Raw genomic sequence first — 26561 nt, 5'->3', positions numbered from 1 at the left:
GCAGGGAGGACAAAAGACATGAAGATGAGGAGAGGACAAAGAAGGGAGATCATAAAAGCAAATTCTAAGAGAAGCAGGAAGAAACAACCAGTCTAGTGCCACTGGGTTTATTATCTACACGCTGCTGTCACCTGCTGCTCAGTATCAGTTACTGCAGCTTCAGAATGACGTAAGCAACTCAGTTCAACGCAAGAGTCTGTTCTTGCTTTGGATTGGCTCCACATCATTTGAAATGACAAATGTTAAACTGAACGTGACGTGTCAAGCAAACGGATAAAAGACTTCCGGTGCCGTAGAATTTCAAAGTCAAGTCCGTTTTAGACCGATTACGTCATTAATAAAACAAATAAAAGCCGCCGGTGATTTTATTGCGAAGGGCCACTGTGGACTCGTACCGGAAAAGCCGCCGTGGTTGCCGTAACCTTGACGCCGCCAGTGAACAGAAGGTCGAACGGGACCAACAGTATTTAGCTGACAGAAAGAAAGCCACACACGCGTCACTCCGCGAATTTATTTAAGTTCTTTGTTTGTTCGTCGGAAGCAGCTTTCAGAACCTAATGCGGGCTGGCTAGCACCCGGGCTTAGTGAAGAAGCTTCTCGCTGCTAGCTGTTAGCATGCAGTGTGCTAACCTCCTCAGGAAGAGAAGTTTGGAGCCGGAGTCGTGGAGCTGCCGAACGGTAAGATGTTCATTGTTTGACACCCCAAACCCCGGGTTGGGTCCGTGAACACTGAGCGAACCATCGGTCCATGACCGCGGTTAAGTGAGCCTCTGTTTGCTTTTTCATGGTCAAATGAGCCGTCGCTACACTACTAGTTACTGTAGTAGTGGTCGCAGTGAACCATGTTTGTTGAGTCCAGATGAACGGTTAAAAAAAACGCTGCTCAACATCTTGATGATCAGATATTTACTGGGTTAGTTTTGTTCTGGCCGCTCTGATGCGGATGAAGGAATTATGTACAGTACTGAGATACTCGACCTTCATCAGGAAAATGGAGTCAAAAAGAATCTGCTCCACCTCAATGGGTAGTTATCAGAAGGTTCTGTTCCATTGTCTTACTGGGTCATCAGAAGGTTCCGCTTCATCCTCTCTTGGTTGCAATTCTCAGATACAGATTTTTGTGATTTCAGAAGCGTGCATGTTTAGAGGCAGAGCTCAAAGCTGCCGAATGTCCAATGGAAACGAGCCACAGTTTGCTGGTGACCAAGCAGCAGCCGTCAGAGGTCAGTTCAGACACGCAGTTATTTACTGCATCACGTTTACCAAGGCACGTCAGATTGTTAATGTGTGCATTTTGCAGGTCAGTGTGGTTCGGCCCAGACCTCAGCTCTGCTGCCCCCGATGTCTGGCAGGAGAACCTGTAAGGATTATTATTGTTACAGCAGATCAAGGTTCAGTCTGGCCTTTGACCTTCAACCCTTGGTTTATTGCTATAACGTTTGTGTTCAGGGTCACATCAACCACATACTGGGTCTATGAGCTGCTAACACTCCAACAGAGGAGGACGATTCCTGAAACCATCCTGCAGCCTCTCAGATGCCTAATTAGGTTTCTGCTTTCATTAACTCATGATGTCACCACATCCACTCACGGCTGACCACATGTTTTTCGGGCCACATTTTCACACACCTGTGGCCGGATCACCATCTCTGTGGCTCCATCACTTAATCCAAAGCTGTCACTAACACTTCAAGGTATTTTCCGTGTGATTGACAGAGGTGGTTTGTGGGAGGCACATGTTCAGCATCACTCAGTAAAACTTGTTTTCAATGTAACACTTTGTGCCTAAATGGACAATGTACTGTACAGTGTGCCATGAATGCATGAGCCTAATGATTGTCTAGATTTCTATTGATAACGTGACCTCTTGTAAAGCTGTCTGTAGCCACAGACTGTAAAGGGCTATTACACTGTTGTTTCTAACAGTTTAGTAACTAAACACGTGATGTGACATCACTCCACATTTTAATTACAGCATGTTGTAAAACCAGCTCTGCTGTCTGATTTATAACTTCTAAATCAATGTATATGTGGTCTTTAGACCAGTTTACTGATAGGACTGTGATATGTAAAGTAACCATTGATCACCCAAGGAACGGGAACATGTTAAACTTTTATTGGCTCAAGACCAGCAGAGTCTAAGCTACAGTACGACACAAACTGCAAGCTTGTTTAAAGTCACACATTCACTCAGTAAAAATCAGCGGTTGAGCTGCGACAGGGAAATAAAACGTGTTTGTAATTTTATATTTCAATGAAGTATTTTTGTCTGACTCGCTGAGATCGGAGTGAATCACTTGTACTGATTTTTTTAAAATAAAGTCTTTGACTGAATAAGTCTTATCTGTGTAAAAAGAAACAGCGCTTAGTGGGGCTGTAATACACTCAGACCGAAGCAACCAGTGGACGATCAAAACCTTCAGACTCTGCATTTTGTTGTTTTACACAGTAAATTAAGAAATTTCACTGGTTACTTACTACTTCACTTATATTATTAGTATTTCTAGCACAACTTTAGCTCCTATATCATAATGCTCCCCTACAGTAGAATTTATGTCCCTCTGACAGATCAGTGAATGGGGTTAATTAAAATAATCTGAGGCAACTGGAAGAACCAATTTTTGAGTGACCATCAGAACTTCAACTTGTGAGGGACCCACTCAATTTACGCTACAACCACTAATGGGACCATAAATTCCCAGAAATAAATAAATGATCAGAATTCAAACTGTTTATTCAGTCACAAAAGTTGCATTAGTTCAATTTAAAGAAGAACTGAGTCAAAACCAACGTGTGTTAGAAGTAAAAAAATATAACAAGTATACAGTTGCTCACTCAGCCAGGTGAGGTCTTTTAGCTGCAGGAGCATCACCTGTCCAGGTAAAACAAACAGGTCACCTCAACAAGTCTTCTATGGTTGAATTCTGCTGTAAGAATCAGTTTGTGTTGGCCAACTTGAACTTACAGAGGTCAGGCTGAGGCGAATCCTCCTGACAGCTTCTCCTGGTGTAGACGATGCCGCTGGCCGTCTTCCTGGTCTCTGCCAGACACATGGTATTTTTGACACTAAGACACCAGTCAGACGAATAGTATTACTGTGGCAGTAACTACCTGCATGCAGTAGAACTGATCGACAGGTGGAGGACAAAGCTTCTTTTGCATCGGCGTCGGACAAACCAAACAACCTGCCTCTGAGGCCCGGCATCAGGAGAACAACATCTGCACACCACTCAGGTTATACTTGGTACCATTATATCATAACAACAGTACAAAACCAACTACTGTCATAATCAGGATACAGGTTGATTACATCGTATGGACCCCTGAGCTCCAGAGCCTGAAGACAGACACCAATGTTAGAGGGACACACTGCACTGACCAGTACTTGGATCAGTATCGATTCATAAGATCACTGACCTTCTCCGCTGCACTGGACAGGATCACGCTCTAGGAGAGAAATGGTGAGAGATTACTCTGGGCTCCCATTGGCTGTTAGATCCGTGAGCACAGTGATGTCACCTTACCTTCCCTTTGCAGGTCTCCATCAGACTGAGGGCATTGGCGATGGTGTAGCGTCTCATGGTGGAGTCTCTGATGGCTGCACTGTAGCAGACCTCAAACACCACGCCCCGGTCTACGGCCTCAACATACGACACACCAAAACGTTAACATCATGTCACTCTCTGAACACATGAACAACTCGCATAATGTCGGATCGGTCGATTGACTGTAGGCAGCTGGTTCCTCCCACGGACAGAAGTTAAGCAATTCATCCTGGTATTTATGGCATTAATCACTAGCAATCCAGTGAAACCTCACCCCATTGACCGGTGCCCTCTTGAAGAAGAATGGAAGCTTCTCTGTGACTGAGATAACAATGATGTCGATGTCCAGCAGCATACATGCTGACTGCAAACACATAAACATTACTAGAATAATTACTGATAATTTTGACATTTATTTGAATCTTACATGGAAAAGTTTCTCTGTGGTCGGATACACAGCGAGAAGATCAAACCCACGATACTCTGCAGCGTTTGGCCTCTAGAAACAGATAGATATTAACAGTAACAGTAAAAGCAAAAAAATGCAGAAAAACGTATGGCTCAGTAAAAAACAGTAACTTATACTTACGAAGTGGCTGGAGTCTGACATCACCACAGTCAGTCTGTTCAGCACTGTGATTGGACGAGAGCGACCCTGACAGAGATGCACAGGTGTCAACACACTGACAGTATACACAGGCATGTTCTTCATCTTCACCCTCTTTGTACCTGAACAATTGGCAGATGATCAATCAGCGCACTGATCGGCTTGGGGGCGGGGATCTCCTGCAAAGAGGAAGCAAACAGAATTGGACAATAACAATCGAACAGTGAAGTTCTGGCTACGTGTGACACTGCTGTGAGGTTTAGAATTTCCTCCACGCCACTGTACCCAAACAAAACACAGCAGGTAAAAACACACACCTGTTTCTTCTTGGTCGTGGGTTCAAACACATAGTTGATGGCAACAGTGGAGAAACCGACTGTAGGAAGGAAACAGTCACTGATCATATTATATTTGTACCGATTTTTAGCAGACACACCTAAAATACTGAGCTGAGGTTTATTAGATTAAAATGCAGGGTAATTTCTTGACTCTATATGCGTGAACAATACATTATTAAACCAGTCAGTTATTGGATGACATGCTAGCATGCGAGAGGACCTTTGATTCACATCTCTTCTGAATTTAGCAAAACAAAATTACATTTCTCCTACATTACAATAGAATGTCAGTGTATTGTTGGCATATGGCATAAAAAGTAAGATAAGACAGTATAAGGTAAAGATAAATATTTGAGATAATTCAAGGTTTTTCTCCCACAAAGCTCTTTAAACTATCCGCTCCATCTTGTCTTCCAGACATCATAGCTCCTTGTTCTTCTCTCTCACAGCTGCTCTGCTGGTGATTCTAGAGGTTATCCGTGTATGATGGTGGTAGAGCCTTTAGCTGCCAGCTTCAGGTCGGGTTCTAGATGCGTAAACCCTCTCTACTTTAAGACTAAGCTTTCAAACTGTGTTACAGGTTGTTTAGGTTTGGTTAATTAACGTATTAACGAAAGTATTCACAGAAAATATCCGTTAATACTTTAAATCTGATCATTTGGAAGTGTGAATTAAAGAGCTGTTTGAGCTAAATTTCAGCAGCTCCCAGTGGTCTTTGCCGCATTTGCCACAGGTTAAATCTGTAATGACCTGATGAACCAGGTGTCACTGACTGAACTCCAAGCATCGACGCTAGCTTATCTGAATTAGCGCCGCGCTGTGCAGCTTCACTTCAGCTGTAAGACTCGCGTTTAATCGTCAGTCTGGACGGAGGAAACTCACGATGAGCGGCCGTTTCTATCAGAGCCCGGAGCCGGTTGTTGTCCGCTGTGTAGCTCAGGTTTAAGTCTACAAATACAGACATGATGCCGCTGCCCGACACGTGCTAGACCGAACGGCCTGCTGGGAACTGGAGTGTGTCCTTCCTGCTGTGCAAAAAGCAATAAATAATAATAATTTTTCTTGCGCTAAATATCTTCATGATTAAAGGTTTTATAGTTACTTTGTCCAGTTCTGAATTTGAAACAGGAGTTTGGAAACAGTTGAGCAAAACCAACATTTGACAGGTTTACCCTAGTTTTTAGTCGCTTCCTGCAGGGAGCAGAATAACGTCTGTTGCCACTTGACACAGGAAACAGAAGAAGATAAGGTCACAGAGGTGGGGGTTGCCGAAGAAGAAGCCGTTGCAGGTACGTCATAAACATACAGTTAATACTGCATACAGAAGCCACCAAAAGCTGTGTATTCAAGTCACTGATCTGTATTCATTTATCATGCCCGTCCCGCGCTTTAAATCATTATTTACAGCCTCTGTGCTGCCTAACGCACAGAGGCTGGGATGTGGAGGCCAGTGTTTGTTTCTAATTTAAACTAACAGTTTCCCTTTGCTTCCAATCTTTGTGCTAAGCTATGCTAACAGTTTTTCTTGGCTTCCAGTCTTTGTGCTAAGCTATGCTAACAGTTTCCCTTTGCTTCCTGTCTTTGTGCTAAGCTATGCTAACAGTTTCCTTTTGCTTCCAGTCTCTGTGCTAAGCTATGCTAACAGTTTCCCGTGCTTCCAGTCCTTGTGTAAAGCTCATTCTGTCTTCTATCATCATGACTTGCAGCCATGTGGAGCCGTCTAAGGACCATCCTCCCCTCCCCTAATTGTCTACCACCCCGCTGGTGCTCAGGTTTTGTCTCCAGGATGAGGTTCAGTAACCTACAGTTTGATTTGATGTATTGAGCCGACGAGCTGATAGACTGATGGTTCTTTCAGGTACATGAACCGGCTGAAGGAGGATGACACTGCGTGTCTCTCAGCTTTGCACAACGGTCAGATTTTCCTCTTCCACCATTTGTCTCCTTTGCTGCAATGCACTCAGAGAGGGACCCTCAGGCCGGCAGCCCTCGCCACCTCAGGTATACACAATCTGAACCAAGACAACCCTAGATATGGAATCACAGATGTAAAGTTACAGAAACTCAGTGCCACGGGTAGTGGACCACGAAACACAGAACCACAGGTTTAGAACTGAAACACTCAGCAAGAGCACAATCAGTAGGGAATCAAAGGCAAAGAACGGAACCTCCAGAACCTCGGTTCAGTGACAAAAATGTTGGAGAACCACAAGCTGACGAGGTTCAATAGGTTTTATGCTCTACACCTTGCTGTTTCAGATGTGCAGTCAGTCCTGGAGAGACTTGGTTCAGATGGTTCCCTGGTGAAGAAGTCAGTTCTGGTCAGCTGTTTGGAGCAGAACCAAGCTCAGTTTTGTCTGGATGTCGGTACGAACACATTACAAAAATTACTGATACAATTAATTTCAGTGTGGTAACTGTAGGTTCTACACTGATGTTCTGGTTCTGTAGGGGAACTGGATCAGGTGTCAGTAGAAGAAGCGTGTGAGGGAAAATTCCTCGACCTGAGGAAATCTTTATTTCTGCTGACAACAGCAGAGGCGCCCATACTGGCCAAGGTACAGAACTACAACTGGACTCACTCATTTAGGATTATTCACAGCAATATTTTTATTCTGAAAATCTGGCCGTTTTTCAGGATTACCTGCAGCAAATCTTATTCTGCACATCTGTTTAATGGTTCAGTTGAGTCTCCAGCATGTGGTCAGAGCAGGTTGTATTACTGGATGCTGCTCTGCAGGGTCAGGCTCTGCTGCGCTGGCATCAAACCAGCAGGTTCTGCAGTGCTACGGGTCAGCTGACCCACCGCAACCAGGCAGGCAGTCAGAGAGCTTGCAGCAGCAATGGCATCATCTACTATCCTAAGGTAAAACTGATCCAAAACTAATCAGCTCTATATCCGGACCGGTTCTGAAACGTGTGACCCAGACCTAAACTGGACTGTGTTGGTTCCTCCTGCAGATGTCTCCAGTGGTGATCGTGCTGGTGTCTGACGGGAGGCGCTGTCTGTTGGGCCGACAGCCGGCCTTTCCTCTGGGAATGTACAGTGCTTTGGCCGGCTTCTGTGACATGGGTCAGACCTGCCTGTTGTTCCATTGGTCTTCTCGTCGGGTTTCATGTGTGTCCAGTGGTCTGTCCCACGCGTGTGGTTGTTTCAGGTGAGTCTCTGGAGGAGGCTCTTTGCAGGGAGGTGGCAGAGGAGGTGGGTTTGGAGCTTCAGAGCATCACCTACAGCTCCTCACAGCACTGGCCGTTCCCTCACAGCTCCTTGATGTTGGGCTGCCACGCCACCGTTAGCCCCGCCCACACTCAGGTTTGTGCACCCTCTACCATCTGAACCTAATGTTATAGTGAGTCATTATAAAACCAGCAGTGCAGGACGTCATTATACATGATGTCATCACACTTGATCAGCTCATGTCTCCTGTGCAGCTGCAGGTGGACCATGCAGAGTTGGAGAATGCTCGCTGGTTTAGTCTGGAGGAAATCACATCCGCCCTAAAGCTGCAGACTCCCCCCCAGAGGGGAGACTCCCCTGCTCTGTGGCTTCCACCAAAGCAAGCAGTCGCTCATCGCCTCATCACAGAGTGGACAAAGCAGCAGCTACTGAAGGACACCGACCAGAATCAAAGACCAGGATCCTGCTGAGACCCACCAGTCTGATCAAAGCTCCAGTTATGGATCTACAGCTGGAAGCATGTTTCATTATGGAGGCTTCCAGTATCTGATGAGAGGCTTTAAACGTTTCCATGAAACCTGAACAACATCACATCATGACCGTTCGTGCCCGAATCAACATGTATATGGACGGTTCTGTTTCACGATGACCTGGTTATTGCTAATGTTCTGTTGGTCAGCAGCTGAGGACACTCATCGTCCCCGACCATTTTCATCATAGTGTTTAGTATGTTGGTGTAAAACATATCTATCTCTGATATCTACACTCTGACCTGAAGCAAAATTACTGTATTCACTGTTGAAATCTACCGTGTCTGAGCTGCTTTAAGACCAGAAGTGTTTTGATCCAAACACTCACACACATCACACATCCAAACACACCCCTAAACAACACATGTAAACACAAAGCCATAGTATCTGTGAACATGATTAGACTGAGTATTCAAGGGTTTACTCTCAAAAAGTAAAATTTGTACAGATTCACTTGTTGTCTTTGTTATGAAGGTTTTAACATCTCAATGAAAACAGTTTCTTTAGTGGCACAGCAGAGGCCGTGGGGTCGTGGTAAAGTCCAGCTCCATGTCCTCTGTTGCATTCAGGACGCTCTCTGTTCGTCTTTGCAGGTCCGCGTCGAGTAGAGCTGCTCCAACCGTGAATCGATCCTGTTGAGAAATAATCCATCACTGGAATAATCAATCATGATTAAACATGAAATACTGAACAAGTGCAGGGGTGTTTGATCTTGTACCTTCTTTCTGGTGCCGGGTGGTGCGACGGGGGGGTTGAAGTTCATCTCTTTGACGCTGTAATGAGCAAACAGCTCCACTGGAGACCTGGATAAGACGCAAACAACACCAACAGGTCATGGTCTGGTCTGGACTGGACTGGAACCTGGTTCAGACCTGAACCGTGTCCCCCTTCTAAGCCTATAAGGAGGCTTCCTTTAGAAAACAGCCCTAAAGATGACCATGATGATCAACAGTGAGAGTGTTACCCATTAGAGCAGCCAGCGATCTCACTTCTGGTTCTTAGGTCAAACATTAGAACATTTAAAATTACACACAATTTGAAATCTGTAAATACGGCAACACTTCGCTCATCAACTTATCATAGCTCGGAGTCGGACTCTGCCCAACATTGTGCTAAGCATACGACATCCAGGTTCTCACCTGCGGCTCAGCTCTGCTCCAAGTGCTGCCGATCCGTCACTGGGAGCGCCCCGACACAGATGAACAGCCAGCTGCCGCACCACCGGGTGGAAATGTCTCTGTAAATCAGAGGACATCAGACAGGAACACTTTGTGTAGACCAGCAGTGAGGGTGTGTACCACAAAAGGCATTTGTGAGGACATTTTGTCCAGTCCTCACTTCTTTGAAGGCCTGTTTGAGGGTTATGATCTGAGGTTAGAATTTAGGTTTAGTTCAGATTAGAGCAAAGGTTAGACGTCTGCCATTAGTTGTGATGGTTAGTCAGGGTAAGGGGCTAGGGAAGGCATTATGTCAATGGAGGTCCTCACTTCCATGGAAGTATAAGGATGTGTGTATGTACACGCAGACCTGCAGTGTGTGTAGCTCCCAAAGAGCCGTGTTCTGGGCGTTGCAGTGTTCCGGTTCCTCGAGCTCAGGCAGGTAGAATCCGCTGCCCTGAACCTCGTTATCCAGCAGGAAGTCACACTTGGGGAAGGCCTGGCATGAACATAAAATAACTTTGTCGCAGACTGAGCTTGGAGCAACGCTGAGCAGGCGGTCGGCGACTCACGTGCATGGCGGCTCTGCTGGCAGCGAGAATTCCAACGCTGGCGTTGGGCAGCACGTGCAGACTGAGCGTGCTCAGCCGCTTCATGAAGGCCATGGCCCTCTGCAGGGTCACCTGCTTCCTGCGGCGCGTCAGCATGGCATCCAGGCAGCGCAGCACGATGATAATGTCATCATTGGGTGCCCCTGTGTCGGACCGAGTAACAATTATTATCCATCTTGCATAAAACCAATACTTCACAGGTGACACGTTACCGGGCTCAGACCTGCGTGCAGCCTCGGCAGCATCCTGTAGAGCTGGGAGTAGAAGTTCAGAGGGTCGATGTTCAGAGCGTCACCTGATGCAAAAACAAAACTCAGAAAAAGAAACCTTCATAATTTCACAAACTAATGATCCCAGTGTTCTGGGCCCGTACCTTGTCCCGACAGGATGGTGAAGACCGTCTGGATGCAGTGCAGGCTCTCCCGAGTGGTCAGCTCCTGTAGAGTCATAGCAGCAGCATGAACACAAGCTGTCAATCAATCCACCGTCAGTCTGTGTAATACTCACTCCTGACTGAATGAGGCTCTGCAGCACGTTCAGCAAGTCGTCAAAGAACTCCAGGTTGATGAGGTGGGCGAAGCTGAGGAAGCATCATAGTTACAACGACAGCACACATCACAAAGCACTGCAGCAACTCGTGTGGCTCATACTTGGCCAGTCCTTCCAGAACCGCAGGCAGGAGGACTGACTTCTGAGCTTTCTTCAAAATCCTGAAGTAGATGAGGAAGACGATGTTCAGAGTCTCTGTGTGCTAAGGAAGAGGAAGAGTTTAGTCCCAATGACACCAAAGCTACAGACTTGAACGTCTTTCAGATTCCAGCTCACCAGCTTGACCTTCTTCTCCTTGTTCTCCGAGGCCTCGGCCTCCAGCATCTCCTTCTCCAACGCCTCCTCCGCCTTCTTCCACTGCGCGCGCACACGCGCACGCGCACACACACACACACACACACACACACACACACACACACACACACACACACACACACACACACACACACACACACACACACACACACACACACACACCCTGGTCCTCCACTACGTTCTTTGGGTTTTAGTGCCACATGACCAAGTATCTGACTCTACCTTCCTCTGCATCCTGGACAGGTGCTGCTGTTTCTCCTTGTAGTTCAGGAACTTCTTCTTTGGTGCAGTGTCCATGATGTCCTTCTTCATCTCCACCTCCTTAATCCTCAGACTCAGCATTGTTCTTAGCGCCTGAAAGTTGGAAGGGGGTGTGGGGTATTAACTGGTGGGAGTGGGGGTGTGGGGTGTTACAGTGGTTTGATTTGTTACCTCAGGTCTGATGTTGTAGTTTTGGCTCTTGACCAGACCAGAAATGACGCGGACAGTGGCCAACGAAGCCTCACCCACTTTGTCCTGATGGAAGAGCTTCCTGAATGCATCACAGCACATATCCGACACCTGTAACCGGCACCGGAACCCATCACAGGACCATCCACACAACCGTTACAGAGACTGGAACCCATCCCAGCACATTTCTGGCACTTGAAGCAGACCTCACCTTCTCATCAGAGTCGTTCATCAGGGGCACAAGGGCAACAATGATGTTGTTGTGGAAGTTAAAGTGAGGCAGAGCAATCAGCAGCTCACAGAGGCAGCGGGCAGCGACTTCGGCCAGGCCGCGGTACGACTGCAGGCCCACAGCATTACTGCGTTTCTTCTTCTGCTGCTTCCAATCTGTAACGAGGAAACACGCACCGATGGAACCTGAACCTTCTGTCTGCAGGTGTTGTGTGTGTCGGTGTGTTTGTACCCTGGATGGTCTGCTCCAGGTCCTCCAGGAAGAACTTGTACTGACTCACTAAACCTTCTTCAAACTCTCTGAGATGCTGAGTCTCCTTCTTCACCTGCAGAACAAACAATCACAGCCTCAGTCAAACTCTGTTCCATTCCACGATGAACGCGTGACATTAGGGCGCTGCCGCCTACCTTGGTGGACTTCTCTGCGGCGGTGAGCGGTCGTATCCTGTAGCTGGGTGCGATATCTTTAAAGATCTCCATTAGAGACACCATCACTAGCTTCCTGACGGTCACAGCCACACAGGGGTCAGACTCCATCAGCATTCCACGCAGCCCCTTCACCCTTTTAATCTGCTCACACACAGTCAGGTTACACACACTTGCTCACTGATAAAGGCTGATCGTGGATCGGCAGAGCAGACCTACATTGTTCATGGGGTCTGAGACGATGGCTGATCCCAGGCTGGCGATGTGCAGCTTCTTCTGGGCTATCTTCTGGGCTCGCAGCTCCTCTCTCTGTGCCGCCGACAGTGCTGCGTAACTGTCTGTCTCCTCATCTGCAAAGGAGGAGTCATTCAATCAACGGAAGACTTAGACAGGTCCAGTACAACTAGATCAGAACCAACGAGTTTCTATGCGAGTCCTGCTGGGTTCACTGTAGATATTACCATCTTCCACCCCCTCCTCATGAGCGGCTTCCTCATCTTCATCAGCGGCCTCCTCCTCCTCCTCCAGCGGCTTTTGGATAACTTGAAACAGAGGCAGCAGAGGTGGCGTTTATGCTACAGGCAAATTGACCCGATCGGACCGACCAGCAGATCAGTAATGTGGGCGGTACCTCTCTCTATGCTCTGTGGAATCAGCCCCGTCCTGTCTTTGATGGGCAGCAGGTGGATGACCTCCTTCTCCTCCATCCTCGCCATCTTCCGAGGAATCTTTTCGTACCTACGAACCACATCTGAGCTGCGCTTCTTGGCAGCATGCACCGGCCCGCTGGGAGCCCCAACGCACAGAATAAACACACCTCAGTCACAGTTCACAGAGCCCCTGGTTCCACCCCAAACCCAATTCATCAAAATCAGAATTTTTATTTACCAGGTTTCCACAAGACAAACAAGGAATTGCATCCGGTCTGACTCAGTCTTTTCATACCCTCAGACTGAACAGTAATCATTTACATATCAGTTATATTCATGCATTATTTACATAAAGGACATAAAGAATAAAAGAGTGGTTTTAGTAGTATTCCCGTTACCATGACGACAGGTCTCTAGTGACGAAGGATGCCTGTCGGGCCATGGTAGTCATCTGCTGCAGATCATTGTCCTCCATCATGTCCATCGGCAGAGTCTCCAAGAACTCCTCCTCCTCTTCTTCCTCTGTGGAGACAGGTGAGAGACATGTGATGTCCCTGAACACAGCACAGGCCCTCAACTAGTAATGAAAGACCTCCACAGCAGCTCACCTGGTCTTGTCCCGTACGTCTCCAGAGGACGCGCAATCCTGAGCGCAGCCCCCGTCACCGCCTGTCTCAGCCTCTTCTGCTCCTTGCGCCGTTTCTTGGCCACATTCTGCTGCTTCTGATTCCGGTTCTTCAGTTTGTTCTCCAGCTTCATGTTGCTGGTCTTCAGCAGGCGGCGGAACGTCGGCCGGCGCTTTTTGGACCTTGGCTGCAATGACAGGGTTTAAAGGTCACTGCACCACGTTCTGATGTTCTTGCATCCAAAACTCTTGACGTCATGGTGACGAACTGGTAACGGGACAATCGAACAACAGAACGCGGACGAAGAAAAGAAAAAACTCTAGAATAACTAGAGAAGAAACTGTGGACACATTCAGACAGTACCAGCCTTCACAAACAGAACCGCTTCCGCACAGCAAAACGTTCATCTGCACCAGACTCCATATACAGAACCGGCTCCGCCCAGCAAAACATTAAATAAACTATTTTTCATGAATGCTCACCGGACCCATGTCGGCAGGTCGTGTCCCAGTCGCTGCGCAGATTTCAATCGAACTTTAATCGAAATTCGTTTTTGACCGTGTCAAACCGTGTCCGTCTGTTTTGGTGTAAAACGCCGCCGTCTGTTGCTACACGCGTTCCTGAGAACCGGGATCGGATCCGTGACCCGGTAACGTTAAAGCCAAGACCTGGTGTCGGAAAACAACAGCGACACCACTGGCGGGAGGACAAAACAACCCGTACCACGCCGAGCAGCTGGGTCCCACTGGGCTTTAGCTCCGCCGATCGGCTCCGATCGAAGGAACCAGTGATGGTTTTCTTTAATAATAGAAATGTAGTCTGTGCTGTCCACAGCCTTGGATTTGTCTAATTAAGAATAAGAAAACATTTAATAGCCCCTCAGTGGGGAAATTGCGTCACACAAGCACGATACAGAGAAGAAAAATAAAATACAGCGGCAAGAATTAACACAGTACAAGAATATACAGGTGGGTGGAGTGAGTATGGAGTAATGGGAGGGGTTATTACACGTTATATAAGTATATAGATATTGCACAGAGTTTGCACAATTATTGTGCAAAGCAGATTACTAGGTAACCACTGAGGCAGTGGGTGAGTGAATGTAGTGGGAGATTGTTAACAGTTCTGATTGTAGAGTCTGATGCAGCAGGTAGGAAGGATCTACGATATCTCTCCTTCACACAGCGAGGGTGGATCAGTCTGCTACTGAAGCTGCTCCAGAGCAGACAGTGAGTCCTCCAGTGGGTGAGAGACCTGGTCCATGATGGATGTCAGTTTAGCCAGGACCCTTCTCTCACCACCTCCTGCACCGTGTCCAGAGTGCAGCCCAGGACAGAGCTGGACTTGTTGATGACCCTGTCCGGTCTCTTCCTGTCCCTCACTGTGATGCTGCTGCTCCAGCAGACCTCACGTGCAGGACGGCTGATGCCGCACAGAGTCATAGAAGGTCTTCAGGAGTGGCCCCCTCACTCCAAAAGACCATCGTTGTCAGAGAAGTATTGCAGAAAAACAGTTGTCCGTGTTGTGTCTGAAGTCTTGATGTATAAAGGGTGAAGCCACACATCATTATCATGGGTTGAACCCTTAATGCATTTTACAAACTGCTTCAGTTTTATTTCTATATCACCATTACATTACAAGGATTAAGACCTGACACAGCTAAAGCCAACATATCCCACAGAGCCACATACTAATATATTCATAAATAATTTAGTTTAGTTTAAATTTAATAATATTCTGACAGCAAGAGTGGAAGAAAAACTGCCTCTAAACCTCCAGAACCAGGCTCAATGTGGGTGAACTTCTGGTGTAAACGATAGAGAAAAGATTCAAATATATTAAAAGAAAAAAAGAGAGACATAAAAAAGACGCTGCAAACACATTTGTAAATTAGATTTATTTTTCAACCAGGTGAAAAGAATCATCTACAAATTTATATAAAAAAATTACAATAAGCATATTTATACACTTAAAGCATTTTAACCTAACAGCATCAGATCATATTTCAGGCACATCACAGGCTGCGTTCAGCACAACTATAACTCCCAGAAAGCACTGCTGCCTCAATCACAGACCATTTAAATCTAGTCCCATTGCTTTTCATCTCCATAGCAACATCAAATGCTCAAGGGCACTGTGTGGATCCTCACACTTTATGTCAAAGCTGAATCAACTATCAGAAAAACAAAAGTTAACCAGGTTGAACAACTGTGACTTCTCCCGTGTTCCTCAAAGTCAGTATTGTTGCTCCATTCATTATGAATGAAACACAGTTGCTGACAGAAATTTCAGCATATCAGAAAAAAATGTGAAAATTAGGAGTAAAATTAAAAACCCGTTGAAAAAGCTGCATTGGGGCATTTGACAGCGCTCAAAGAGAAAGTGGTAACTTTTATTATAAAATTCTGGAATTAATGTGCTTTTACTTACTGATTAAAAGCAGAAAATGTTAGTGCAGTGTTGGTTTCCACTATGAAGAGACTGAGATCGTCCTTTCACCATTCATGCATAGATGCACTTGTGTGTCTTCAGGTTCCGCTGGTTTGAATATCTTTTCCCACACTTATCACAGATGTATTGCTTGCCGCCGGCGTGCACGTGTCTCTTGTGCGTCCTCAGGTGGCTGCCCTGGCTGAAGGTTTTGCCACAGACGTCGCAGGAGTACGGCTTCTCTCCGGTGTGAATGCGCACGTGCAGCTTCAAGCTGTTGGCATTGTTAAACTTCTTGTCACACGAGTCGCAGTGGAACGGCTTCTCCTTGGAGTGTGTGCGTCCGTGTGAGATCAGGCTGCTCTGCTGGCTGAACGTCTTCCCACACTCTGAACAGCTGAAGGGCCGCTCACCCGTGTGGATCCTGTGGTGGTTCTTTAGGTTTACCGACTGCCGGAAGCTCTTCCCACAGACGTCACAGCTGAAGGGCCTGAGGCCACTGTGGATCCTCTGGTGGTTCTTCAGGTTGACGAGGTGGCGGAAGGTTTTATGGCACTGCTCACACTTGAAGGGTTTCTGGCCAGTGTGGATGAGCTGGTGTGTTTTCAGCGTGATGGCTCGGGTGAAACCTTTTCCGCAGGCGCTGCACACAAACAGCTTCTTGCCAGTGTGTGTGTGTGCATGGCGGTGCAGGTTCTGCAGAAGGTTGAATCGGCGGCCACACACCTCGCAGCTGTACGGTTTCTCCCCAGTGTGGATGATGGAGTGTGTTTTCAGCTGTGCCTGTTTGGAGAAACACTTCCCACACTGCAGACACTCGTACGGCCGCTCACCCGTGTGCGTGCGCATGTGGCTCTGCATGCTCTGGCGCTGGCGGAAAGCTCGGCCACACACGCTGCAGGAGAACGGACGCTCCCCAGTGTGAATGCGATAGTGAGACTTCAGGTTGCTCTGGGAGGTGAAGGATTTCCCACACACTGTGCACACAAAGTACTTCCAGGTGACACTCTGCAGGATAAACTCCGGAGAGCTGGACAGTTTGGGAGGCTGAGACTGGAGATCTGGACCAACCGGCTCTGCTGCTTCAACCCGAGCTCCTGCAGAAACAGGCGTCACATTAAGACGACGATCAACTCATGGATCAGGAAGAAGCCCTGAGGTTCCAAAAGCCTGCATCATGCCAGCGTTATACAGACATGATGTCAGAGGAAGTCTGAAAGTGAAAACTAATGAATCTCAAATGCCTAGAATTCACAAGGTTTCGTTGAGAAGGAGACAAAGGAAATAGAGAACTACTGAAACAATCAGAACCACATCTGATGTAAGGTTGGACACTCACTCTCAGCAATGGCTCCCAGGTCAATGTTCCCGTGCTCGTCTTTAATAGTGACAGCCAAAACAAAAGGAGATTCCACGCCTTCATCATCCTTTATCTGCAATGATAAAATGTAGACATGTCAAGGGGATCAGTAAACGCACCAGTGACGCAGTGAGTAGTTGGGCCATCTTACCTGAGGGGACTTGTCTGTGTTTGAGCTCTGGGTTCGTACGCCGTACGAGTGTTCAAGCTCTGTGACGAACAAACCACCGTTAGAGTAGAACACCCAGGAGGTAAAGTTGTGTACTCTGCTGTGTACGCACCAACTTGTGCTGTGTTGAGGATGTTGAGGATGCTGGTCTGTGGTCTCTTGACCCCCCTGCCCGACTCCCGCTCCGCCAGCACTTTGGCTTCATCCACAATGTTGATAAGCTTCCCCAGAGCCTCATTCCCCAGAGTCTCCATGATAGAGGCAAACACAACCTGAGGTAAGACACACACACTCGGTGTGAAATCCAACAGGTCCAAGCTCATATTAAAATATTAAACAAAATATAGTTTGTTATTCACAAAATCACTTTTTTACATTACAAGATCTACACCCTGGCCGGTCCAGCTCACGTCCACTTCACTGACCTATGACCAAATGTGTTGATTTATTATGTCAGTGTCGGGTCTTTCCTATCAACAAATGAGGTCACAGGTCAAGTGAGCAAACTAACAGCTCCATCAGCTGTTCAACAGAACAACATCGACGAATGATCATATTTATAGCTAGAGTCCTAGTGTATAACAAAACCTAATTCCACTTCCTGTTAACTAAAGACGGAACGGCTAGTGCTCATTTTTGTAACATTTCATAATTCTCCGACAATTAGACAATCAAACAAGGTTCTAAGGGACGTGTTCTGCTTCTCACCATCTTCCTGCAGCTCTCGACCTGGGCTTCATCCGGCAGATGTTGCGCTTCTCCGTCCTCGCTTCCAGTGGTACCGGTCTGGGCCCGAGTGCTGAGTCGAACCGAGCTGTGCTCTAACAGCTTTTTGAGCTCGGCCACGGCTGCGTGGACCAGAGACTCCATGACGGCGGCCAGCTGGGTGTGCAGGCCGACGGAGTAGCTCATCCTGCCGCTTACTGCCGCCGGACGGCGGCTAACGGCTAATGCTAACTCAGAGTAACATCTGCGGAGCTCTGTTACTTTAAGTTCATTGTTAGAAGACTAAATTCGTCGGGCCAGAACTTTGCACCAGTCGCCTAAACCAGGGACAATGCAGCGATTTAATTCTTATCTGGGTCAGACAGCGGTGCTTCCTGTTTCTTCTTCTGCTGCTGCTGCTGTTGCTGCTCTTCTTCTTCTTTTTGTCTTTAATATGGCGAGTGGCAACCAACTGCGGTGCATTACCGCCACCTACTATGCTGGAGTGTGGACCAGAGTTGATCAAACGGAAAAATTTAAGAAATATATTTTTAAAAATAATAAAAAATAAATAAAAATAAATTTAAAAAAGAACCCTAACTAAATTCTATCCAAGCATTGTGTTTCCCTCAGAAACAAGACTAGTGCCCTATAACCTCCTGACCGACCGAGTATCTGCTGTAGTGTGAATTCCTGTACTCCTTGTGCTGCCAATGTTCTCCTCAATCTGTCCCCTGCTGAAATGTACTGTTAAAAGTTACACACCACGTGCTTCACTGATTCCTCCACCTGGCAAAAATCACACAGCCCTGACTGGTGTTTCCCATTAAACATAATGTCTTATTTAGCTTTGCGTGTCCCAATCTTAGCCTTGTCAGTGTTGTGGTGTTTTCTCACTCATCTAACTAATGACAATGACAAAGATAAATGAATTGGGTTTTAACAATGACAGAACCAACGTCTTGCTGACGCTAATGTTTTAGACTATTCAACTTCTACCATCGATCCCCAGTCAGGGCACCGTGTCGGCCACTGTCCTTGTAACAGCAGCTCCCGAGGCAGGACCTGGTATGACCTGGATCCCTGATCCGTCATGGTGTTTCAAGATTTAAGATTCAAAAAAACTTTATTGTACCCAGAGGGAAATTATTTTGTACACTTTGAAGATAAACCCTTCCAGAGATAGGAGTTGTACAGACTGATGGCTAGCTGCTGTCTCCCTTAGACACTTTTACACCTCCACAGGGACGTCATCAGGACCAACAGCCTTTACACTCTTCATCATGCTGTTCAGAGTCTTCCTCACCTCACCCTTTCTAATCTCTGCTATTTCCTGTTCCACAACATCCACATCTTCCTCCCTTCTTTCCCTGTCATTCTCCTCATTCACCAGCTCCTCAGGATTCTCCTTCCATCTTCTTTCCATCACGGTCCTCAATCACCCTTATCTGTTACACATCCTTCCCATCGCTATCTCTCTGTCTGGCTAGCCTGTACAAGTCCTTCCCTCCTTCCTTTGTATCTAACCTGTCATACAGCTTATCATAAGTTCTCTCTTTGGCCTTTGCCACCTCTTAACTCTGCGCTGCGCTGCGCTTCCTTGTACTCCTGTCTACTTTCCTCAGTGCTTTCTACATCCACTTCCTTTTAGCAAACCTCTTCCTCTGGATGCGGTCTAGTACTTCCTCGTTCCACCACCAAGTCTTTATCTTCTTTCCTCCTTTCAGATGACACACCCAGCACCTTCCTACCTGTTTCCTGAGAACCTCTGTTGTAGTTTCCAGTCATCTGGAAGCTCTTCCTGACCACTCAGAGACTGTCTCAACTTCTGCCTGAATGCTCTTCATTCTTTGGCTTCCACAACCTGGCCTTCTTTTCTGTCTTTCCTCTCTTCTTCTTCCTGAGTCATCTTACACACCACCATGCAGTGCTGTCTGGCTTCACTCTCTCCTACCACCACTTTGCAGTCACTAACCTCCCTCAAATGACCTCGTCTACATAGGATGTAGTCCACCTACCTCCACTCTGTACTGTATGTCACATAGGCTATGTTCCTCTCTCTTCTGGAAGTAAGTGTTGATTCAGAAAAACCCAGAAGAAAAAGCCTGGACAGAACAGTTGAATGAGCACCAAGTAAGTAATAAATTTAACCTTGTATTGTTTTGGCTGGCGCTGTGAAGTTTGAGTACAAATACAAGCTGCTGCTTGTCATGTTTTGAACTGTTAGGAGTAGTGTTAGCTTCTGTTGCTAATTTTAGCATGTGTATTAGTGTGACACACAGCAAAAGAAGAGGGTTTAGCTAAATAAGGAAATATGGCTTTCTAACAACTGTCTGCTTTGATTCAAAATAAAAGGCTTCTAAATGACTTAGAAACAATGTCTTTATTCAAAGTTAAAATTTACCTTTTGTTGTAAAGCAAGGTCAAAACGTCTGTAAACTGGAGGAGTAACAGGCTCCGCAGGATCAGGTCTAGGTCGGGAGATTGGTCAGAGCGTAGTGCATTTTGGGTGGAGTAGAGTATGGCCCTTTTCAGCCTCAACACAAAATAACACAGACCATCAGCAATAGTAAATGTTTTTTATAACCCTTTCCTTTTCAGCAGTGAAGTTTCCCTTTAATCCACCAGCAGATGTCAGTTCCTCACCAGGTTTTAACACATTGAGGAATGTGTCTTCACCTGTTTGATTCTGTCCCAGGCAGGATTCATACACTTTAGGAATGTGAAGAACTGCAATTGTCCTCTTCAACATGGAGGCGTAACCCTGAACACGTGCTGCCGATTTTATCAGGTTATTAAGACGGACATGTTTCACATCCTGTCTGTGACGTTTCACTTTCCATTTACAGATAATTAGCCACGTTTTACATTGGAAGCTCCGACTAGTGGGGGTTTCCTTCCTGCTCTAATAAAAACATTTAGAATGTTGGGTTCTGACCCAAACACGGTGCAGCAGCAGAATGTCAGGTCATAACGATTCCCCTGAAGGGGTTTATGATCTGAAACCAGCAGGTTGGAAAAAACCCTGAGGCCACATGGTGATCTGGGGTTTTGGTTGATACAAATTAAAATGATTTTGATTAATATATATTCACAAAGTCTGATGATTAGTGTGGTAAAGTGGGGGAATGTCAGCCCAAGCTTTGACCCCTGACTGGAGACGTCCCCTGGTCTGTGTTTTCTCAGCTCATGACGTTAGGAATGAAGAAATGTTTGACCACAGTCAGAATTCAAGCACCGCAGCGCTCTCACTTTTCACCATTTCTCTGTAAATATCTGCCACAGAAGGAAAGTGACGCTGTGACGTTCAGGATGAGTCATGACTTGTGTGACTTTCCCTTCTGTGTCTGGCAGCAGCCTCCTTCCTCCGAGCCCCTATAAGGGCACGGGAGGAGCCAGCCTTTCTCAAATAAAAGGCTGCGATGATGCAACTGTGGCTCAGACCGAACGCACGCCAGGATGCTGCTGCAGCCGCTCTGGACCTTCTTGCTGGGACGCTCCTCCTGGATCCTCTCCCCGTTCTTTCCGGTGGTCTTCTCGCTCTCCGTCTACCTGTCCTTCTGCCTGCCCTTCCTGCTGCTGGACCTGCTGTCCTGCAGGTGGGCCCTGGTGCGCAGGTACAAGCTGCAGCCTCAGAGCTCCGTCAGCTGGGCCTCCATGCGGAGCTGCCTGGCTCGGACGCTTTACAACCACCTGCTCTTCATCTTCCCTCTGACTGTGCTGCACTGGTACCTGAGGCGGGTCCAGCTGCCGGCAGAGGCGCCAGCTGCGCCCCGGCTGCTGGCCCAGGTTCTGGTCTGCCTCCTGCTCTTTGACTTCCAGAGCTTCATCTGGCACCTGCTGCACCACCGTGTGCCGTGGCTCTACCGCAGCTTCCACAAGGTTCGTACTCTGCTGCTTTGAAGGTTGGACCTCAGATTAGTGTCTGTTACTTTACCACATCACAGTAAAGAATGTCTTAACAAACTTGGAACTCAAATGTGTTTTTGTTGTTGCTGTGATGTTGCTCCACACTCACCGGTTCTCATCTTTCTTCATCAGGTGCACCACACGTACACGTCCACCTCCGCCCTTACAGCTGAATACTCTGGGGCCTGGGAGACCCTCAGCCTGGGCTTGTTTGCTGCTGCCAACCCCCTCCTACTGGGCTGCCACCCGCTTACAGAGCTGGCCTTCTTTGTGCTCAACATCTGGCTGTCTGTGGAGGACCACTGTGGCTACGACCTGCCCTGGGCCACCCACCGCCTGGTACCGCTGGGGCTGTACGGTGGGGCCCGCCACCACGACCTGCATCATCTCAAAAGCAAGTGCAACTATGCCCCGTACTTCACACACTGGGACCGGCTGGCTGGGACGCTGTACACGCAGGACTGAAAAGACTAGGATGGGACCCTGGACTGTGGAGGGACCCTGGACTGTGGAGGGATCCTGGACTTTGAAGGGATCCTGCATCAAAATCAAATAATGAAGTTGTTCCTAAATGGTTTCTTGGACTGAACTTTTCAAATGAATGTTTGGAAACTGTCTAAAACTGATTTGATAGATTCTGATGAAGAGGTTCATGAATTGTTTTTTTAGTCCTTAAACTAATGGAAGAAGGTGAAAAAACATTTTGGTTTTCTAGGTTAACAACATTTAAACTAATCAAGAGCATTCCAAACTGTCTAACACTGCTTGCTGAGTCAATTTAGATCTTGTCACAAAACTTTTCTACAAGTTCTAAAAATGTGTGAAGTTTCTGAGCAGAAGAAGCCGCCTCAGTCTGTTATATTAACAGACTGAGGAGGAACGCGCTAACGCTCCAGCTACATGTGTATTTATTGAATGATGTATTTATTTATTCAACGGTTATTTAAGCAGTGTTTGAAATGTTTTTATGTGGACGTGCAGTGGCATGTCAATATCAGGATGAAGTAATGAAGTGTTTGTGGAAGGAACCCATCAAACTGTGATGCTGCTGATCTGTGATCAAACAATAAACGTTCTGAACGAGGTGAATGATCGGTTTCTGTCGGTTGAGTTACCAACAGGAAGCAGGAGGAAAGACCTAACCCTAACCCTCAAACACTGCTTTGTTTAAATCTAATGTTACTGAAGTCCAGTAACCTGTCAGGGACGAACAGCTTCACCGCCAACACACAGAAGAATGTGAAAAGCAATGCGCTTCAGCTCTGACTCATGCTGCTGATCTCTGGCTCTACATCAATCCTTCAGTCAGACTCACTAATGAACCAATAAGGGAGTTTCACAAACCACCGACACACGAAGAAACAGGACAGAACTAGGACAGGAACAGCTCTGAACCAGCCCAGGACCAGGACAGGAACCATTCAGAACCAGGACAAAAGCAGTATTGAATTAGCTCAGAACCAGGACAGGAACTGTTCAGAACCAGGACAGAAGCAGTATTGAACCAGTTCAGAACCAAGACAGGAACTGGCCAGGATCAGCTCAGAACCAAGACAGGACCAGGACAGGAATCGTTCAGAACCAGGACAGGAACTGTTCAGAACCAGGACAGAAGCAGTATTGAACCAGTTCAGAACCAAGACAGGAACTGGCCAGGATCAGCTCAGAACCAAGACAGGACCAGGACAGGAATCGTTCAGAACCAGGACAGGAACTGTTCAGAACCAGGACAGAAGCAGTATCAAACCAGCTCAGAACCAGGACAGAACCAGGTCAGGAGCAGCTCAGAACTAAGACAGGACCAGGACAGGAACTGTTCAAAACCAGGACAGAACTAGGACAGGAAAAGCTCAGAACCAGGACGGGACCAGGCCAGGACCAGTTTAGAACCACCACAGGACCAGGAAAGGAACCGTTCAGAACCAGGACAGAAGCAGGATTGAACTAGCTCAGAACCAGGACAGAACCAGGTCAGGATCAGCTCAGAACCAGGACAGAACCAGGACAGGAATAGGTCAGAACCAGGACAGGACCAGGACAGGACCAGCTCAGTACTAGAACAGGATCAGCTAAGAACTAGGACAGAACCAGGACAGGAATAGGTCAGAACCAGGACAAAGCGATTCACAGATTTGAGCTTTTGCTTTGATCATCACAAAATGACGGATCCATTTGTTTAAAGCTGAGCAGATGCATGTTCTGTTTGCCTGAGTCTCTCGCACAGTGGTACCACAGATTCTCAACAAGCAGCTCAAAAACCCACGGACACTGGACGGATGCAGCAGTAACAGAACCAGAAGCACAATAATGTGAAGGGGTGAAGCACAACTACAAGTCATTTCCCAGGAAATAAACCAGGTTTGAGTTGTAAACCCGCATGGACTCATTTACACAATCTATTTCCTGCTCCAGTGACTAACATTCAGACAGAATCCTGATCTGGCCCCAGATACAGATCAAGATCCAGTTCTTCAAGGATCTCTGGCTTCTCAGGCGCATCATTGTGACCTTGCTGTGGATGGTTCTGTACGAAAACCTACATCCTCAATGGTGATCTCTTCTTGGCGGACCCAGAGTCATCTGGTCCTCATTTTGGTTCTGTTGGAATCGAGCCTAGATGTGAGTAAGATGTATGAAGTGACGATTACACAAACAGCTTGAGGAAAAGCTAAGACAAAACAGCATTTCAGCTTTAGCTCATAAACTTGCTTTAACCCATCAAGTCCAAATCAGCTGTTCTGATGACCTATGTGGAACTGGAGTCACTGGTGCAGCTCCTGGACCAGAGCAGTGGAGACTCTGCATTGTCTGTCTTCAGATCCTGGAAGGTCGGTGACACAAGACAGGTTTTGACACCTCAGTTTCTCAGAAAGTTTAGGACCTTTATTATCGCTGAGCTTCTTCTGAAATGGCTGATCTGAGTTGTTCTGTTGACTTATTTGCACCACGGAAACGAAGTGTAGCTACAGAACCAGAGAAAGAATGAAAAGTAACAGTACAGAAATGTTAGACTAGTGGAACAGGAATGAGACACAAAGCGCTGCTTGACCTGCAGAAGTGTCCCTGGGTCATCATTTCTGATAATCAGTGATGTGTCAAACATCTCAGCAAGTTTCAGAGACAGAAGAAAAACCAAACCAGTGGATGTGTTCAGATCTCACACGAAGCAGCAGCTGGTTCTGGTTCTGATCTACATGTAGATCTGTGATTAATCCACTTCTACAGAATCAGATGCTACGCTAGACAGGAAGCCTGACTCATGTTGGAAATGCCACTGCCTAGCCCCCCACGCTCGCGCTCGCACACACACACACACACACACACACACACACACACACACACACACACACACACACACACACACACACACACACACACACACACACAGAGAGTTGAAACCGGAAGTTCAGTGATTTAATGGTCAATGTCCTGCAGACAAAAAGGAATTTTCCAGGAAAACGGGTCCAGTTTGCCAGAAAGCCTCAAGGAAGGAGGATAAATCCTTTGGAAGTGAGTGAGTCAGATGCTTAGTTCACAGAAAGCTCTTTACTGGGGCTTGACCTCAACAGGTCCAGCGTCCAGCTCGGCCTAGATGCATCTCTGGCGTCCAGTTACAGCCAAGAGAACAGAAGGAAAACAGTTTCCCATCCAAACCCTGCTTCTTGCCAAAGTCAGATTCTGAAGTAAAACTGTTGAGGATGCAGAATGGATCAGTGGCTGTAATAAACCAAGTTAGTGCATTAAGAGTTCATCTTTAGTTCACTCTGATCCTGGCCCCGGTCCTGCTCCAGGTGCCCGTTCTAGTCCCAGTCATTTTTGTGCTCCCAGATCTAACGGATCTAGTCACTGACCCACTGACACTGGATCTGTATATTGGAAACTACAGACTCACATGTTTGAGGGAAACCGGAAACATTTCATCATGAGCTGAACCTGTTCAAACCCGCTCCAACACCCACAGACCTGGATCTGCCTCAACACGACCCACAAAGAGTCAACACCGCTGGCGCAGGTCACATGTCCAGGCAGAACCAGAGTCAGATCACAGTCTAGAATCTGGATCTGGATCTGGATCACAGTCAGAAAGAGGTTTAGGGACCATTTTAATGTCAGTGACGCTGAGGTGGTTAAAACTGACCCACGTCCTTCCTTTAACTTCCTGACACCTTTGACTAGTGTGACATGTGACATCAGCCTTCCTGTTTGAAAGAAACATCCAGAACCATGAAATGAATAATAAATAATAATAATAATAAATAAATAATAAATAATAATAAATAAAAACAAAACTAGAAAGGTTTTACCCTATGACAGAGAGTAAAGTAGGTTCAACCAATACTAGTAGGTTCTACCAATACTACCACAATCATGTATATACAGGTTGGCTCTGATTCATGCGCAGCCGCAGTCAAACAGCGTCGCCTGCAGGTCGTGGCTGTAGTACCAATGATGACCGCCAGGTGGCGACAGAGCATCATCCACTGGTTTCTCACATCCTGTTCATCGGGTCCTTGTTTACAGCGACGTTGTCTTGTCCTTGGTCGCTTTTTGCATTTGCATTGACTGACTGATACCAGCAGAAGTAGAAACTAAGCTAAAGATCACAGTATTTTGCACAAACATGAATCTGTAGAACTTTACTATTAATAAGGATAAACTTTATTGATCCCAGTAGATAAATCCATTTGTTAAAAGCTAACAGTGAACAGTAAGTTACAAAAAAGTTAGAAATGAAAACGTGTAAATCTTAATAATTAAAACAAACCTTTCAACAA

The 26561-nt window shown here is 46.7% G+C and overlaps 5 protein-coding genes across 19 annotated transcripts; 2 read left to right on the top strand and 3 right to left on the bottom strand.

Annotated features, from left to right (window-relative positions):
• Window positions 1–2716: 2716 nt before the first annotated feature.
• rpp30 (ribonuclease P/MRP 30 subunit) lies at window positions 2717–5786 on the bottom strand. 2 transcript variants are annotated; one of them, XM_029134400.3, is made up of 13 exons: window positions 5663–5786; window positions 5373–5515; window positions 4470–4528; window positions 4275–4331; window positions 4135–4200; window positions 3973–4044; window positions 3820–3909; window positions 3525–3641; window positions 3418–3447; window positions 3300–3337; window positions 3112–3219; window positions 2966–3040; window positions 2717–2872 (listed from the first exon to the last, which is right to left on the bottom strand). In XM_029134400.3, the coding sequence occupies exons 2-12, from the start codon at window positions 5452–5454 to the stop codon at window positions 2971–2973; spliced, it is 789 nt and encodes a 262-aa protein (XP_028990233.1). In that variant the 5' UTR covers window positions 5455–5515; window positions 5663–5786; the 3' UTR covers window positions 2717–2872; window positions 2966–2970. The 2 variants fall into 2 exon arrangements, with proteins under 2 accessions (XP_028990233.1, XP_028990232.1); XM_029134399.3 differs by having other exon boundaries at window positions 3112–3191; window positions 5663–5785.
• Window positions 5653–8897, top strand: nudt13 (nudix (nucleoside diphosphate linked moiety X)-type motif 13). 14 transcript variants are annotated; one of them, XM_029134387.3, is made up of 9 exons: window positions 5670–5779; window positions 6197–6281; window positions 6349–6491; window positions 6750–6857; window positions 6942–7048; window positions 7231–7356; window positions 7452–7563; window positions 7649–7803; window positions 7923–8897. In XM_029134387.3, exons 2-9 carry the CDS (start codon window positions 6199–6201, stop codon window positions 8136–8138), a joined length of 1050 nt encoding a protein of 349 aa, XP_028990220.1. In that variant the 5' UTR covers window positions 5670–5779; window positions 6197–6198; the 3' UTR covers window positions 8139–8897. The 14 variants fall into 14 exon arrangements, with proteins under 14 accessions (XP_028990227.1, XP_028990224.1, XP_028990220.1 ...); XM_029134390.3 differs by having other exon boundaries at window positions 5703–5779; window positions 6197–6254; XM_029134392.3 differs by having other exon boundaries at window positions 5726–5779; window positions 6197–6262.
• On the bottom strand, window positions 8583–13893 carry noc3l (NOC3-like DNA replication regulator). Its single transcript, XM_029134384.3, has 21 exons — window positions 13696–13893; window positions 13196–13400; window positions 12986–13109; window positions 12569–12723; window positions 12399–12479; window positions 12157–12287; window positions 11920–12081; window positions 11744–11837; window positions 11492–11667; window positions 11263–11391; window positions 11053–11184; window positions 10792–10872; window positions 10617–10717; window positions 10474–10546; window positions 10340–10403; window positions 10190–10261; window positions 9928–10109; window positions 9726–9854; window positions 9338–9435; window positions 8917–9001; window positions 8583–8830 (listed from the first exon to the last, which is right to left on the bottom strand). The coding sequence occupies exons 1-21, from the start codon at window positions 13702–13704 to the stop codon at window positions 8702–8704; spliced, it is 2412 nt and encodes an 803-aa protein (XP_028990217.1). The 5' UTR covers window positions 13705–13893; the 3' UTR covers window positions 8583–8701.
• A 1198-nt stretch (window positions 13894–15091) lies between these two features.
• On the bottom strand, window positions 15092–19272 carry si:ch211-207i20.2 (uncharacterized protein LOC568537 homolog). Its single transcript, XM_029135082.3, has 5 exons — window positions 17881–19272; window positions 17285–17444; window positions 17155–17213; window positions 16983–17076; window positions 15092–16740 (listed from the first exon to the last, which is right to left on the bottom strand). Exons 1-5 carry the CDS (start codon window positions 18082–18084, stop codon window positions 15716–15718), a joined length of 1542 nt encoding a protein of 513 aa, XP_028990915.1. The 5' UTR covers window positions 18085–19272; the 3' UTR covers window positions 15092–15715.
• Window positions 19273–19559: 287 nt separating this feature from the next.
• On the top strand, window positions 19560–22871 carry ch25h (cholesterol 25-hydroxylase). The gene is made up of 3 exons (XM_029135083.3): window positions 19560–20010; window positions 21232–21759; window positions 21919–22871. Exons 2-3 carry the CDS (start codon window positions 21337–21339, stop codon window positions 22249–22251), a joined length of 756 nt encoding a protein of 251 aa, XP_028990916.1. The 5' UTR covers window positions 19560–20010; window positions 21232–21336; the 3' UTR covers window positions 22252–22871.
• Window positions 22872–26561: the final 3690 nt, after the last annotated feature.

This window comes from Betta splendens, chromosome 19 (assembly GCF_900634795.4).
Source record: "Betta splendens chromosome 19, fBetSpl5.4, whole genome shotgun sequence".
NCBI lineage: Eukaryota > Metazoa > Chordata > Actinopteri > Anabantiformes > Osphronemidae > Betta > Betta splendens.
The sequence above is the reverse complement of the archived record's forward strand: the minus strand, read 5'-3'. Positions and strand labels throughout refer to the sequence as shown.